This window comes from Falco naumanni, chromosome 1 (assembly GCF_017639655.2).
Source record: "Falco naumanni isolate bFalNau1 chromosome 1, bFalNau1.pat, whole genome shotgun sequence".
In the NCBI taxonomy this organism is placed as follows: domain Eukaryota; kingdom Metazoa; phylum Chordata; class Aves; order Falconiformes; family Falconidae; genus Falco; species Falco naumanni.
The window spans coordinates 60,198,870-60,216,952 of NC_054054.1; the positions used below are offsets into that span (position 1 = coordinate 60,198,870).

Sequence of the window (18,083 nt, forward strand, 5' to 3'; positions counted from 1 at the left end):
TTAAATAAAGAGGAAGCTTTCTTGACTGAAAGCAGAACAGTAGAATGGCATTCAGCATAACATTTCACGTTATGTCCATGCTCTGCATGTCACTGACTTTGGCATGTGTCAGCATGCCCTTATTATAATTCCTGAAATTCTCATTAACCCAGAAATCACCTCACTGGGCTCAGATCTGAGTTCTAATTGCCCTGTTCATGTCACTGGTTTCAGTTCAGTGGGTCTGCATTGTCATAGCAACACTTGAAACAACTGAATATTTTAATGTTATTTGACATAGATGATAAATCAGAAAAACAATTTCCCCACATAAGGGAAATAAAGGATCTCTTCTGAGAATGTAAAAGACACAAGTTACTGAGTAGGAAAAGTAAGGAATAAAATGTCATTGAAGAGTTTTCAGCAATGTTATTAAAGGACTAGAAAAAGTGAAGGAGCATCAAGGAATGGTAAGGAGTGCTGGATAGAGCAAATGTTTAAAGCAAGAGCTTGACAAAATGAGCAGGTGATGTGAGGAAGGTTAAAGAGAACTTAATGTATGGTTGTTTCTTAGAGTGGGTGGGGACATAGCCAGAATAGCTAAAGTCAAGAAAATTATCAAAATCCAAAATAATATTAAGAACATAATAAACCAAAAACCTAACTGGAATCTCAGGCAGTAATAAATCACGTCTTCTAGAATGAAAAGTCCACTAAAACTGATATCTTTGAAAACCAACAAAATCAGTAGAACTGTAGAGTATAGAATCTGAGTTTTCATGTCTTAAAGAAATACCACAACATGCTTGGGAGTTCATACTGTTTGACAAAGATCTGGATATGACACAATCCAAAGCAGTCCCTTAAGAAAAGGTATGGAAAAAAAAAAAAAAATCTTCATAGCCCTGAAATCTTAGAGCTACCCCTATTCCACTCAAAACATTCACCTTCCTATAATCTTCTTTACTTTTGTTCTGACCTGAAACCCCTTATACACATGCCCTGCTACTCCGCTGAACTCCTTACATGAAGTTCATTTTATTTCCAGAAATAGCTCCCTTACCTCAGTTGTCTTTCAGAATATATTTTCTTGAAATAGAAATCTATCTTGGCAGAAAAGGATTGAAGCAACATGCCCACAGAGAACACTCAAATGGCTGTCGAGTAAGATCTGAACATAAAGTGCCTGGGGGAGGCTGAAGAGCAAAACTGGGCTCTTTGAACAACTGGAAACACATGAGAACTGGTTGACATAAAATCTTCTTACTTTAGAAAACCATTAGCTTCCTGATTGGGAAGTGACAGTCTGGACCACCTGTAATCTTCTAATGATATTTTCAATACTATTTTCTTAAAGGGCCTTTAGATAATATAAACAGACACATTTTAGCTGAGAAAAACTGTGACGTAATTTTGATCCACATCTAGAGAAAACTGCATCTCATTGAAAATTATTCTGTTGAAATCCTTTTAACAGCTCTTCTTCAACCTCTACAGAATAAGCATAGCACAAAGATTAGAATAGATTCTCCTGTGGCTCATACTTGGACTGTATTTAAACAGCCCAAGAAGAAAACAGCCCGTTTAAAAGAAAAAAAAAAAAATATCAGAAAAGGTTTGGTCAGTTCCCTTTGAGTCACTTTTTATGAAGAAGCCAAATAGCTTTTTTCTCTCATCTCAGCTGTGAATTCTATCTTGAAATACAACTGAGAATAGGATGAAAATTGCAGGATAAGACATGCAAAATCATTCATTCTTCTCTATTGCTTAGGTTACATCTGCAGTTCTCTGTATAATTACAGATATAAGCAATAGGAGCTGTTTGGAAAACTATGGAACTAATAGTTTTACAAACTCATGTACTCTCTGTAACTATTCACCACACAACCTCCCATCCTCTGAACCTCCTTTTTCTTATAGCCATCCTGCACGAGCTTCAGATCCTTTGCTCGGCTCAACATGGTTCTAGGGCAAGAACCCAAACCATAACCTCTGCACCCACAACCACAATACTGCTAGAAACTCCAGTGACCTGCCCGTGAAGCAAGATATGTCAAATTTGAGGGTAGTCTGAAATCGTGTGTATACAATTGAGTAAACTGATATCAGTAAGGACTAATAATACTGGCTGATTTTCTGTTAGCATCTCCAGTTGGGCACTAGTTAGCAGAAAACATAGAAAATTAAGGATCTTTTGCCTTCTACTGAACATGGATGAAACTGCCTAGCTGCATAACAAATTATCAGGGATAACAAGGGAGAGAACAGATAGACAAACAGCAAAATTAGAAGCCTTATTTTCTCAGGAAAGTGGCTGAAAGATGGCATAGAAAATGGAGATACTCCTAGGAAGGGGAAAAAGAACAACTAGAGTGAAAACATCTCTGGGGAGACATGTAGCATAAGGAAATTAAATGTTGCTCAAATGAAAATAACACAAAACACTTTTTAGTAGTAGCTTGCTACTTATGCAGTAGTAAGGCTATTCACTTAAAATCATAAGAAAGACAGGAAGTGAAAATATTATGGATGTTACAGGAGGATAACTTGGCCTTAATGGTGTATAGTACAAGGTTTATAGGCTATAGGTAGTATATCAAATTACATTTAATTAGAAAAACTACAGCAAAAAGGAGCATGCAAGTGTGGTGCAACAAGACTTTATTTGGTTTAGAGTCCAAAGCACTTCAGAAATGAGTTCTGGTGTCATGAACATCAGCCTCCAGGCACTGAGGACTGTTGTTCAATTTCCATTTAGAAAAACAGTCAAGCGCTACTACCTGGAATATCTATGAAAATGAAATACTTGAACAAAGCACGTGCTTTCATATCTACTCCTAGGCTGGACCTACCTGGAACTAGAAATTCTTGAATAAGCACCAGCAGCTTGGGTCTAGAAGTAGCTTAGTAGCCCTGAGGCAACCTCAGATGCAACAAGCCTTGCTGGAGCTGAAAGCAGTCAGCAGGGTGCTGCTGAAACCCCGAGGGTCTCCACCTGGGACCCTTGAGCACCTCAGCTGGTCACAGCTGCTATTAGACCTGAGCAGGCTTTATGTAAAGAATGATCCTCAGCTACCTTTACACTAATCTGCAAAGTTGCCTGATCTTTCATTAACTCAGCTTTGTGCAAATGCTTGCTATTGCTCCAAGCTTTATACAGGCTTTGAGATAGGATTCATAGAGTATTATATTTACACTTATAACCCTGTTAGCCTGAGACAGCTATGCTTGGAGCCCATCTGTGTGTTCCTGAAACCATGGCACAGCATAATTATAAAGCAAATATAATCCAGTCACTGATAATAAAGAATTTTAGTTGTCACTGTTCTTCCTTTGGAAAGGCTATGCCAGAACCTCTTGCATCTGAGAGGCAGAATGCTAATTTATATTTAATATGTCATCCAATACTCACCATCATACTGTTGAGTTTCATAATATTCTAATTTCAGTGCTCAAAATCTTCTGATTGCCAGTGCTTCCAAACCTGTGTACTTCCTTCTAGCACAGAGCTATTAAAACTGTAAATAAGATCAGTCCTGAAGAAACTCTCCTTTCAATCTCCCTCCAGGCTAAAGGAGGGATTTAAACAATATATGTTTATTATATACCACTTAATAATTCTTTAAATACAATCTTCTCTGTCTTGCCTTTTTTATTTCTCATTAGATATAGCACTATATTAAATACTTAAACTCCAAGAGGAGATCTATCTATTTACTCTTTTCCAGCATATCTGGTATCTTATCAAGGGAAAAAATATTTCTTTGAATTGTCATAATCTACCCACTTTCTATTTCATCCTCATTTTTACCTGTCTTCAAGCCGTTAATAATTATATTCTTTAATGAAACTTTAAAAATAATGTTATAAAGCATTGCATATTGCTGAGTTCAGACTAAAGGGACTAACAGACTAGATGACTCTTTTAACCCATTTTTTCCATCCATTTCACTAGAAGTGGTGCCTTTACCAAACCATCAGTCCCACAGAGTCTGTCTTCCAGTTTGAAAGCTTTATTATAAATTTTGGTTATTTGACCTTATTTTCACATGCAATTCAGTCACAGATCAGGGATAGAGATTATCCAGTACCCTAAATTAACCACAAGAAACCCAAGCAATTTTGCTATCTATTTTGATAGCAACACTTTCTTCCTTCGTATCTGTTTGTACTAGAGCCTTTTCCCTTCTCTGAAGTCAAACACAGTCATTGTCACTGAACCTTAAAGCAAATTATTCTTTCAGTTTAAGAGCCATACCTAGTTACCTTTTGTTCCTGCTATGTCCTATCTGCATAGTAATTTGATCTTGCAGTTATCCCCAGAGAACAACAACAAATTAATTTACCTCCTTATTAAAGAGGTTATTGAGGGCAAAGCTATCTGCATTTAACTACTGTCTGCCTCTTTTGTGCATGGATGTTACTTATTAGTGCACCATGTTTTAATGCACTATTAGCCTAAAACCAATATTTGGGGACCTATTATATTGCCAGTTTAGTTTTCCTAACTGTATTCCTGTGAGAAAAAGTAGCAAGAGAAATATGAAGATTAAATTATTAAGATATAATTCATTTCCCTGATTCTCAGGCATGATTCTTTTATGCTACTTATCCCAGCTAATGAAAGTCAGATTTAATTAGGTTTTGGGATTTGACACAAAAGGGCTTACCAGCTTTCACAAAGGATCATAGAAAAACATCTTCTGAAAGCAAAACCTCCCTAGCTATTATTTGAAAATGTAAGACAGGAGGAAAGATGTGACTGAAGTGGCTGGGCACATAGGAATGAATTATTTTAAATCTCAACTGATTTTTATTTTTACACAGCACATTTTTAATAGCAAATATTACAGATATTTCTCTGTCTGAAGACCTCAAAATCTGGCTATAGAACAAAGTGGCTGAGGCAAAGTTTAGATATGTGAAATTAATATGAATCTGACTTTTTCTTTTTGGATCCCTGTCCAAAGTAGATTGAGCTAAAATCCCAGGATTTTTGTGGCAAACACTATGAGCCTTGTGGGTATTAAAATCTTTATCCAAATTTAATAGTTCAGTTACATTCCCAGTAATCAAGGTGGTCAGAATTTAATTTTTAAAATTATGTAGTGAATTGTTTTATCTATCCAAGGTTATGAATAGTTTTCCGGCATCTTTCTTTTTTTTTTTTTTTTTTTTGGGGGGGGGGGGAAACCACCACAAACAAACAAACCAAAAAAACAAAGGTATTATTTAAATATACTCATAGCTTGATGCCTGAGCTTTCCTACCTCACCAAAAACATATATTCCTACATGAAAAATATGGGATCATTTATATTTTAATTAACAATCTAATAAAAAATCTTTTGTCTTTCAGCCCTGTATACAAGTATTGTCATTGTCTAATGTATTTACGTTTATGCACTGCAACTTGCTGTCAAACTGCAATCACCTGTGTCCACTGAAAAATAATGAATTTTGATGTCAACTCAGCAAAATCTTTAGTGTTATGGTTAATTTCAAAAGTCCCAAGCATAAGGATACAATATTTGGAAAAATACATTGGTTTAGGATTGCCTAGATTAGTATGGTCTACTGGACACTTTGGCTAAGTTTCTACCAAAACATTAAAAAGTGCTAGGACCCAGGCCAGACCACTGGAACTTAATCATCTAAGCAGCTAAACAGTTGCAGACATATTTAACAGTCAATTGAGAATCAGTTATTACTCTCCCAAACAATTTGCAGGCAATATTTGGAGGGTAGCATATACCAAAGACCATTCCTACTTGGGATTTAGGATGCAACTATTCTGTTTTAGGGGATAAAATAATTTTACAATATTAGTGTAGTTGTATCAGTTGGACCTGAGGCCAGAAAATGTGTTCTAGTATTGTTTTGTTTCTGTGACAGGCATAGCTTCTAAGGCCACAGGGAAATATTATGTTAGGGTTGGTGACCATTCTGTTTAGGCATATTTGGCAAACATTTATATAAATGCTACATCACTCCTTTATGACAACATTCTTCAAATTAGAAAAAAAAAAAAGCAGATAATTCAATTTATCTTTCTGGAAAATGAATGCAGGCCTTAAACTTTTTTTAAAAAAACACAACTGTTCTGTTTCTTTTTTAAAAATAATTTGAAATAAGATTGAAAAGCATATGGTAACTGGAATTTTCAAAGGATATACATGATCTAAGGTTCTAACCGTATTTTGCTGTCAGAAAATATCACACAAACCCATAATTATTTATGGTTCTTTCAAGCTACAAGATTAAAAGGGCCTGCAGGTTCTCTTCTAGAAACATTCATGCCAAAAGCCAAGAAATCTCTGTCCTAATAGCAATTGTCACTATTTTAGGAAGACTAAAATGACCTGAGAATTTGAAAAAAGGAATATCACTGAATCCCAACTAATATATAGTAGCACAGGTGTACAAAAACTTTCAGAACACAATACAGACTGAATATATTAAGAATAAAATCACTTACACATAAGATAATGTTGCTTGACCAAACAGTAAGGGTTTCCATTTCATAATTTCTTTTTAATAAGAAGTTTGGATTAAGTTCATTGTTAATGAGTAGGCAGAAAGTTGAATGGAAAATTCTCACTTATTTAAGTTCAACTTGGAAAAATGAGCTGAAGGAATGGTAGAGTTGGAAACAACGGGCATCATGGCAATGAATAAAGCCAAAAGACAGATGTGGTGAATGCTCAATATGTAAATTTCGCAAGCAACATGAGGTGTTTTTAACATTGGTGAAATTAATCCTGAAGATACAGGGTTATCGAGTTTACTGTATATTTGCACTCTGTTATTATTATTTAATTATTAGAAAGAAGTTGACAAAACAGCATCTCCACAGACTTTGAGTGAGACAAGTTCCACCATCTTACTCAAATTTTTGGGTCCCTGAAAAAAGAAAAGCTTGTTATGTCTCAGCTTTGATTTCTGCTGAACTCCCTTTGATTAGAGACCATCATGCCTTGGTGGTCACCAGTAATAAACAACAACTCTCAACAAGGGACTGACAGGAGTCTTGGCAGGTGATAGGGATTTTTAAGATAAAAATTTACTTTAAAAAATCCTCTGGAGGGCTCCAAGCCATTACATTGCCTTAAAATGTTTAGTATAAATAATCGGATACAATCATTTACTTGTTACACTCCACATATAATGGTAAAACATGTCCACATTGGCAGCTTCCTGCTCATGATTTCTGCAGCATCATTAGTGATCAATGACCCTAAATGCCTTTAAAAATATAGGGAAGGACATTTAACAATGCTTTTCTCTAGCAATTAATTGCAAACACTGCTGGGCAGGTAAAGAGAGAGAGAGAGATATAATGTTCAGGAATCATAGCAGAATCAGGTCAAAGTCTATACTGTTTCTCACCAGTTCTGTTGAGAGAAACACAAGGAGGGACCTTTGATTTTCTGAAAGTGTCATGTATTCTCATTAGTCATCCATAAAAAATTATGAATTAGTATTTAGTGCTGCACATATATGTACTTCAAGAAAAAGCTTTCCCTATAAATCTTTCTAAATTTTTTCTTTCTCAGTCTATAGATGCTCTAGTAAGTTTTAGACTTGATCGTTTACTCTTTACTTATTTCTCAACTTTTGTGACTATGTATAGAAAACATCGAGTTTTCAGATTTTTTTACATTTACAAATCTAGCCTCACTTGGTAATGAATTTTTGAAGTGTGTGTGTGCAATATTCAAAAGACTCAACAACCCAGAAAAATAAGTAAAAGAAAAAAATCTGGGACTCTTTACATTAACTTGATTTATATATTCTGTAACAGCTCATAAAAAATCTAAACCTGGGTCTGATGCTATTGAACAGTACTGCACTCATTTGACCTTAAACGTGCCTGATTATTTCAATCTCAGAAGCATATACGTCTCAAGAATTCTGCTACAGGAGACAAGTAATATATAAAAAGTAATGTATTTTACATTTTGTGTGATATAAGTTTGTGGGGTTTTTTTTTGACTACTTAGAACACACTGGAGTCTACCAGTGTTTTGGCTATGTATGAGTCATTAAATAGGCAGTATATATTACTATGCAGTTATTTTCTTTTAATCAAGACTTAATTATTCTTTAGAATACTTGATTTTAAAACAACTTTTTGAACAACACCTACTTGAGGTCTTGGGAAGGTTCTGCTCTGATATGGGGTGTCTCCACAGAGTGCCCAAACACTGCCCCTTCCGTGCCTAAAATACATAAATAAAATACAGTACAATTACTTTGGAAAATAAAAACACATTAAAATGTATGACCACAAATTGACATTTTGAGGAAAAAGATCTGATTTAATCCTGTATTAACTATTATCAGTATTGCTTCATTTTTAGTTTTGCATTTCTATACCAAAATCTGGACCAACATCATGTGAAATTTTAGACTTCTGTTTATCAGTAGGTGAATTTCTTAAACAAATCTGAAAACATTTATAGATCTAAACTTTTCAGGACTGACTTGCCTGAATGGTCATCTCAGCACTTTGGAGATAGATTATTTCACAGATCAGGAAAACAATATCATAGGTAGGTAGGTTTGACAAAACCAGATTGTAGAAGTGTCTAATATTTTTTGCATAATGTTCATTTTAATTACTTAAATTGAGAAGCCAAGCTTTCAAAAGTTTTGAAATAACAGCCTACCACCAGAAGTTCCTATCCTGAATCTTAATATCCGGGAGTTTCAGAATTTCCCTCCATCAGACCTTACTCATTTAAAACTTCTGTTCTCAAAAAATTAAAAAGACTTATCTGGAATGACCTTTGGTTTTAGTGTTGGTAGTAGATGCTCGTGTATCTCCTACAGGGCACTCAAAATCAAAGCAAAGAAAACGGGCAACTATTCCCTAAAACGGAACTGATTCTCTATTGAATTTTAGTTTTTATAACTAAGTCCAAGTTGTATATGATAATTCCATACGTTGAATTACATGACCAAGATTTTTCATTTAAAAACTCCTTTTCAATGAAAAAATGAGGGTTCTGATAAATGTTCATGAATGTGTTTGAAAAAAAGACAAATATTTAGACAATACATTTTAAAAATGCAATTATTTTTTAAAGGGAATGAAAAATGAAAAATTAAAGGATTTGATCACAGCAAACTCAAGAAACTGACAGGCAGGGAACAGCATTATAAAATCAGTATTTCTCTTAACTCTCAGATAGAAAGACTGAATGCATAACAGTCATTTGTACCATTCAATTTACATTCAATAGATAACAATAGACGGCCTATGTTCAAAAGTTTGTCTTTTTATTTTTTTTTACCCTGAATCCTATCATCATGTCTATAGCTGTTTACTGATTTGTTCAATGCCTTTATTTTTGTATTCCACTCATATAAACTTCAGGGTTTCATTTGTTTGTTTGACTGTTTAACAATATCCATGTGCCTGTAAGTTTTTAATTTCCTTCTCTGAAGGTGGTGTACTGGGCACTGCATAATGAAAATAGCCTAGAGTTGTGTGAAAGTCTTTCCAGCAGAGAACCATTAGTAAAGGTGAAAGAACTAAATAAAAACATGTGTAAAACAGGTAATGCATTTACCTTCTATCACTGGAAATAAGATCAAAAAAGCTGTTTTATTTTATTTTATTACAATAAATTACATATTACTGTAATTATATATGTAATTTCAATAATTACATTTGATTACTAAATATTCTAGGATTAATTGTCATATTTCAACAAAAGAAGTTTTCTTGTGTTCTGAGCCTTGAATTCTGAGTAAAACTAAAAATATGCCAACAATACCTCACAGTAGCTGTGTAAATAAGTGCTCAGTAGAACAGAGGCACTACTCTAATTGTTACATTTTAAATACAGTGAAGTATTTTCAATTATATTTTATGTAAATATTCAACTAATATTTTCAGAAAATTTGGCTATTAATGGAGAAACATATTTAGACATTTTTGCAGTTAACCAGTAATATTTATCAAACTGATCTTACCAGGATTTTAAAGCAGAATGAAGTTATTCGATGCTTAATTGATAGTAACATTTTACATTTTTAAAGAGAAAATGTCCTGAGCAAGAAGCCAAAAAACCCCTACATGTGTTAAACTAAATTACTGTCAGAAAATTGTCATTGTTAGTAATTTTCTTAACTCTATTTTCATTTTAAAAAATCCAAAGAGCTATGCACCAGAAGAAAAAAAAATAAAATCTTCATTGTAAAATACTGTACATGTATGGAGTATCTAAAGAGGGACTTTCTCAGAGTAATGAAATGAAGTCATAGTTTTTTATCTCTAGAGATTTATAAGCTTTACAAATATCTTGGCAAAACATACTGAAAAGAATTTCATTACAACTGCTATGTTTAAGATCTCACAAGAAAACAACCAAATCCACTTTCTATAACAAAACTTCTTTAAGTGTTACGGAGAACCACAGGAGGGAAAAAACCAGTATATCATTTTACCTAAAAGTATTCACAGAGGTGCTATGCAGGAGCTGCTTTTTAAACCTGACATTGCCTTGCAATTCTGCTACCTTTAAGAGACAGGAAGAACATGTCTGTATAGCCAGGCTTATTGTCATCTATGGGAACTGAATATCAGAACTCAAAGTGTGTCCTTCAAGATCCCATTTATCTTTTTCATCAGCAAAATTAAATACTTTCAAGGCCAAGGGCTTTTTTTTTTATTATTTTTGAAGGTGGCAATGCACTACAAAGGTGTAAATAACAGCAGGATGCAGTATTGCCAGTCTTTACTTATGAGAAGATCACAGCTGTAATGTTTGAAAAAGCAGAATTAATGCAAGAGGTATAAAACAACACGATAGTATGGGTCAGACACTAAATCAATCAGAAGTGTCAAAGATAATATTAGGCAAAGACTGATGTCAAAACATAAATGGCAGCTGGTTCTAAACCAAAATTAGGATTTCTTCACTTTCAGCAGCATTTATTTAAAAGACAAGAAGGCATTGCTCCCATGACAAAATAGAAATTTGGAAACAAAGACCAAGTTTGTCCAAACAGACTTAAAATCCAGACAGGTAGAATTAAGGATAAACTGATATAACTAAATAAAATACAATTAAAACTCAAAACAAACCAAACATGATCCTTTTGCTATTTGAAGATATAATTTCACATGTTTTTTTCTTCTCATGTGGCCTCAAAAGTAGGAGTATAACAGTTCTTGTGGTAAATGTTTTATCCTCAAAAAGTATGCTATCAACAAATTCAAGAATATTTCTAATTCCTTGTATTTTATACTGGAAGAAAAGCAAGTACTTACAATTACCTTTTTTTTTTAGTAAGAAAGGAGAAAAAGATCAGCCATACAGAATTTACTGATGTGTTTCCATGAGTTAAACTGCAGGATCAAGAAAAATGGAAAGGAATTGTACAGCAAATAAAAGACATAGATCAGCAGTACTTAAAAATGCAGAACAGAAAAAAAATGTAGGAAGGTATTTTTTATCTTTTAATTTACTATATGTAAATCTGTAGTGCTTTGCTGGGAAGTTAGCTCATGTAGTTCAGTATTGCTTAGGAAATGGTGCTACAAACATACCTTTCTATGAATAATAAATGTATCAATATAAATCAGGATTCAAAGTGAATACCATGATTTGTTTTAATGAAAGAAATATACTTTAGGTATTTAATAATTTACAATATTAAAAAACTTCTATTTTTTTAGCAGAAATAAGACAAGGATCTATTAATTGTACTCCCTGACTTACAGAATCATAACCAAAGCCTACCTTGAGATATGTGAAATTCTAGAGAGAGATGAATGAATACAAAAAAAGAATAAAAAGAAAAGACTTGAACCTTCAAGTCCTTTCAAGTTCAGCTCAAAAGTAAGTAGTTGGGGAACTGAATTCAGAGGAATATGAGTTAGAATGGATAACTGTGAAAAGAGAACCTTTCACAGGAAATAAAATAGCAAGGGCACAGAGTATGTACAAAGGATGTAAAATCAAAACTGTAAGTGTAACTGAATAAAATTACTCCCACCTCCAGCTTCCAGTAGAAGAGAATGAGTTAAGTAAAGACTTCACTAAGAAAGCAGCATCTGCGGAGGCAAACTACTGGTCAAAGAATGCCAGTCCCTACAGAGGCTGATGGAGAAAACTCACTAAATTGCACAAGTCTGGCAAAAAGGCCAAAAATCCAATTCTGTATTTACAGAGAAACCTCCTCATGCATAGCAGATTAACAAAACATTTTTTTTTGACACAGAGCAAATAAAAGCAAGCCTCTCACTACAAGAAGAACTAGTCACATGTTCCTGCTGTAAGAGAATATTTAGAATTCAGAGAAACCAGTGTAAACTACTAATTTCTGCTCAATTTGCACGTTCCTTAAATTCAACCTTTGGCAAATGACAAGTTTCATAAATACAATGGAAGTACAATGCTGGTATTTTGTGCCATATTTGCTTATGTATGTGTATGCTGAGGAAATTTTGTCATTTATTTAACCAGGAAATAATCCTTTCATGATTTATAAGTTAGCCCACAAAACACCCCTGGTACCTTTCAGTGACTTAATAACTGACTAGCATGAACAGACCAGCACCTGATCATATTGACTAGTGGAGCTATTTTTTTTTATTATGATTATTTTTATTTTTTGTGAAATGAATGCCAGCTGAAGGGTTGATAATTTAAGATTCAAAAGCTAATAAATTATTTCGCTGTGAATAATAAGCCATATATTAGCATTATCCCACTCCTTCACATCATTCTTGTAAGCAAATCACCTCAAACGTACTGCCAGTGGAGTTGTGTATATTTTGATGTGTACATACTATATGGCATTGCAATATCCCAGACAAGCTGAATCTTACTGCCTTGATCTTTGTCTAGGTTTTTCAGAAACGTCAAGTAGCAATATGATGAATTATTGAGATTATGCATGTATTAGAATGTAATGCCGGTTTCTCCTCTGAGTTTGAGTTTAAAGAAGTTTGTAAAATGTTTATAATTTTTGAAGCTTGCAATTTTACTTGTTGCAAACTCATTATTTAAGTTAAAGCATCCACAGGTTTCACAGGGAAATATGAGTAATTAATCACGATTGCTTTACCATTGAAGAGACATTCAAAACACAGACTTTATGTTCAAAAAGTTTAATTGCAATAAAATAACTAAATTCTTAATTCTTTTACCATGTGTACATAGCTAAAATTTAAAAATTTTGTGAGATTAGATAGCTGCTGTTCAACACTAGGACCTTTGAAGAGCTGATCACTGCCAGACTGAAAAAGCACAGAAATACTCAACTAGGCAGATCTATGATCATGAAAAAATCGTGGAAAATTCTTGTTTTGTTTGTTTTTGGGTTTTTTTTGTTTGTTTTGTTTTGTTTTTAAAGTCCCGTTATTATGATTTATCTTGGGCTGATTAGAAACCTAAAGGAGTCAGAATGAAGCTTCTGGACAACATATTGATTGCGCAGCTCTTCAAGACTTGCAATTTTAATAAATGTCTTGAAATGTAATTTAGCTGGGTACTTCTATTAAAAAAACACGGTGCAACCTGATTTTTGCTATGGAGGTGTACTTAACTAAAGTGAAAGTAAGTATGTTATTTTATGAAGATGTGATTGGCATGATTTCTAGGTTTTCAGTCTTGTGGAATCCCTCAACAGCAAAACTGATGAATACTAAATAGTGAAAGTTTCAGGTATGATGCTGATGTGGCCATGTTGGAGGTATATTATAGGTAGGAAGCTGTTGTATGGCCTGACTAGATGCAGCTGTTCACTTGTAAACTTAAGCATGAGCATCAAAGTCTTCAGACGTAAGCTGTTATTAAAATGTAAATTCTAAAATGAATGATTTAGATTCATTACTCAAGGCACTTGAACATGACTAATGTTTGATGCATATTTTCTGTATGGCAACCTTACTAAAGCAAGAATCCTACTGAGCCCTTCATTTAGATGAGAAGAATGAGTTCCCCAATAGATTAAAATTCAGCATCTTCAGTGTGATAAATTTTGATCAAAGCAAATCACAACTCAAGGAAATACTTGCAAAATTGCTAGAGTCAGTATTTATCTTCTTAAATGTAATCTTAAAATCTATTGAGTACAAACAGTTAAACATTGCTTCCTAATGGTGAGCAGTTAAGACACCTCTTGTCTTGCAATGCAAATGAAACTGGATTACACCTATTCAGTTGCTCACCCACGTGTTTGAAGGTTCACATCCAAAATCTATGTTTGGCCACCACTTGGTTTCCTCTGCTGTAAAATGGAATCTATTTGCATAAAGCTTGGATTGCACACAGTAGTAACATAATTCAATTAGTAATTGGAAATGGCTATTCTAAATGCTACTTCTAGGATGAAAAAAGTCCATCTATTTAAATGAAACTGCTGAGAATTCACATTAAAATTGAATATTTCTTCAAAACATGATTGAAATTAGAAAATATAAGGGGTTTACAAAGAACAAGTTTTAAAAAATAATAATTTTCATGATATATTTTACTTCTTTCCACTATGATATATGACAGATGGAGATACACGTAATAATAAAAATGATTAACTAGAACTATTTTCTGCTTGAATTGATACAGTCTCCTTGAAAAGTTATAAAAGGTAGATATATGAATAGATTTAAAACTTACATTTAAATTTCACAGTAAATTACTAAAAACTAAAAACTGATTTTTTTTTCCCCCTATACATACATATATATCTATATCTGATGGCCAGGTTTACATTTTTCTTAAAATCATAGAATCATAGAATGTTTTTTTGGATTGGAAGGGATCTTAAAGATCATCTAGTTCCAACCCCCCTGCCATGGGCAGGGACACCTTCCACTTGACCAGGCTGCACAAAGCCCCATCCAGCCTGGCCTTGAACACTGCCAGGGATGGGGCACCCACAGCTGCTCTGGGCAATCTGTTCCAGTGCCTCACCACCCTCACAGTAAAGAATTTCTTCCTAATATCTAATCTAAATCTAGACCAGGATACAGTTGGCTTTCTGGGCTACAAGCACACATTGTTGGGCCATGTTGAGCTTTTCATCCATCAGCACCTCCAAGTCCTCCTCAGGGCTGCTCCCATTCCATTCTCCACCCAGCCTGTGTTGATACTGTGGTCTGCCCCAGGCCAGGTGGAGGACCTTGCACTTGGCCTTTTTCAGCTTCATGAGGTTCACTGGGGCTCACCTCTCAAGCTTGTGAAGGTCCCTCTGGATGGCATCACTTCCCTCCAGCATGCTGAGCACACCACACAGCTTGGTGTCATCAGGAAACTTGCTGAGGGTGCACTCGATCCTGCTGTCCATGGTGCTGACAAAGATATTAACCAGCACTGGTTCCAGTATGGACCCCTGAGGAATGGCATTCATCACCAGTCTCCTTTTGGACACTGAGCTGTTGACCACAACTCTTTGAGTATGACCATCCAGCCAATTCCTTATCCACCAGGTGGTCTACCTGTCAAATCCATCTCTCCAGTTTAGAGATAAGGATGTTATGCAGGACAGTGTCAAATACTTTGTGCAAGTCCAGGTAGATGATGTCACTCACTCTTCACTGATCTGTGAACACCATAACCCCATCGTAGAAGGCCACTAAATTTTTCAGGAACAACTTACCCTTAGTGAAGCCATGTTGAATGTCACCAATCACCTCCTTATTTTCCATGTGCCTTAACACAGTTTCCAGGAGGATCTGCTTCATGATCCTGCTGGGCACCAAGGCAAGACTGACAGGCCTGTAGCACCCCAGTATTCCTTTATTTTCTTGTTTTTAAAAATGGGGGTCATGTTTCCCCTTTTCTGGTTGGTAGGAACTTCACTGAATTGCTACTAATTCTCAAATATGGTGGATAGTGGCTTAGCCACTTCATCCACCAGTTCCCTCAGGTCCTGTGGAAGCATTTTATCAGGTCCCATGGACTTGTGCACCTTCAGGTTCCTTAGATGGTGTTCAACCTGATATCCTACAGTGGGCAGTTCTTCATTCCCCCAGTCACTGCCTTTGTCTTCTGCAACTTGTGCAGTGCAGCTGAAGCAGTTGCTGGTGAAGACTGAGGCAAAATAGTCAGGTACTACCTCAGCCTCTTCCATGGCCTGGGTAACCAGGTCTCCCATTTCCTTCCAGAGGGCCCATGTTTTCCCTAGTCTTCCTTTTATCACTGATGTACCTATAGAAGCTTTTCTTGTTGCCCTTGATGTCCCTGGACAGATTTAATTCTATCAGGGCTTTAACTTTCCTAATTTGGTCCCTGGCTGCTTGGACATTTTCTCTGTATTCCTCCCAGGCTATCTGTCTTTGCTTCTACCGTCTGCAGGCTTCCTCTTTGTGTTTGAGTTTGTCTAAGAGTTCCTTGCTCATCCATGCAGGATTCCTGCATTTTTGCCCAACTTCATCTCTGTTGGGAAGCATTGCTGCTGAGCTTGGAGGTGATCCTTGAATATTAACCAGCTTTATTGGGCCACTCTTTCCTCCAGGGCTTTATCCCATGGTACTCTGACAAGCAGATCCCTGCAGAGGACAAGTCTGCTCTCTTGAAGTCCAGGCTAGTGAGCTTGCTGTGTGCCCTCCTTATTGCCTTAAGAATCTTGGACTTCACTATTTTGCGGTCACAGCAGCCAAGGCTGCCCTTAGGCTTCACATTCCCCACCAGCCCCCCCTTGGTGGTTAGAACAAAGTCCAGCATGGCACCTCTCCTTTTTGGAGAGGGAAGTTATGAACAATGCATTCCAAGAACCTTCTGGATTGCCTATGCCCTACTGTGTTGTGCCTTCAGCAGACTCCAGGGTGGTTGAAGTTCCCCATGAGGACCAGGGCTTGTGAATGTGAAGCAGCTCATATCTGTCTATAGAGAGCTTCATCCACGTGGCCTTCCTGGTTGGGTGGCCTTTAGCAGACCCCTGCTATAATATTACCCATTCCTGCTCTCCCTGGTGGAATGCTATAAATGATTCAGGGTTCCCAGGAGTGGAACACAGAGCAAAAGTTGTCCTTGTATACATTAAGAAAAAAAAAAAAAGGGGAATATTTTTGTATTCAATAGATAAAAAATACTGTATTTTCACTTTGTTGTAGAAGATAACCCTAGGATTTAGAACACCCAGGCTTATGCTCTAATGAATAGTTTATCAGTTACAAAGCAGAATTGCTGTTTCCTTGATGAAAATTGAATGAATCAATGAATAAGAGGACTATCAAACAACAGTCAATAGCTTTATGGCCAGGGGACTCACCTGAGGTGTAAAAGAATGGGACATTAACTTGGACAGCCCGACTACAAAATGAAGGGTTTAACTTCAAGGCTAATTAAATTATCTTATTATTTTATCTTGATTTTTACTAAAAGCACTAGAAACTAGGTGAGAAACAATTTTCTCACTCTCACATTACCTCCCCTCCCCCAGATTATAATTTTTTTCTGTAGTATTCAGTACAAAAAGTGAGAATAAGAAAATTATTTCTCACCTAGTTTCAAGAACAACCAGTAATAATTTCCTATTTTGAGTTTTTTTTAAAAAAATTATAATGTACTGCTGCCTACCTACAAAATGCCAGGAATGTCTGTCTAATTTGCTTCAAAAAGCTCTAAAACAAAAGAATTAATGATTAGCTTTTGATAAAAGCAAAGCACATTTGCCCTTTGCTTAAAATATTCCATAAACAAATGGTTTGATTTTGAAAAGTCAAAATCTCAGAGGAACTTATCAAAAGTTTCTCCATTAAGTCTAGACATCTCATTAGTTGCCTAAATTAGAGGTACAGATTATTTATATTTAATTTACATGCAAAAAAGAGAAGATGGCATCTCTGGAGGTTAGTTAACTACTGTTACATGACTGAGACTAGAGCAACAATGCACACAACATAAGCACCTTGAAGTTTTTCCCTTCAACATCTGGTCAGCAGTTGACACATCTGAATTTTATCTAAACTGGGAAAGGTTGTTAGGAAATCTCACTTTAATTATACCAGCAGTCCTCTAAGTTACCCTGAGCATTAAAACCAATACATAGGGTGCTTTATATGGATTTCAGTGGCCAGTTCTTTATGCCATATATAAATGTGCATTTATTTTTGTTCTCTACTTTGCCATTACCGCAACATAC

The 18,083-nt window shown here is 35.4% G+C and overlaps 1 protein-coding gene across 2 annotated transcripts in view; it reads right to left on the reverse strand.

Moving 5' to 3' along the window:
* SGCZ (sarcoglycan zeta) overlaps nucleotides 1–18,083 on the reverse strand; it is a 222,106-nt gene that overhangs the window by 18,376 nt on the left and 185,647 nt on the right. For both annotated transcript variants that reach the window (XM_040582384.1, XM_040582383.1), the window contains one exon: nucleotides 8,128–8,200. In XM_040582384.1, coding sequence (XP_040438318.1) covers nucleotides 8,128–8,200 — 73 coding nt within the window. The remainder of the gene's footprint in view (nucleotides 1–8,127; nucleotides 8,201–18,083) is intronic.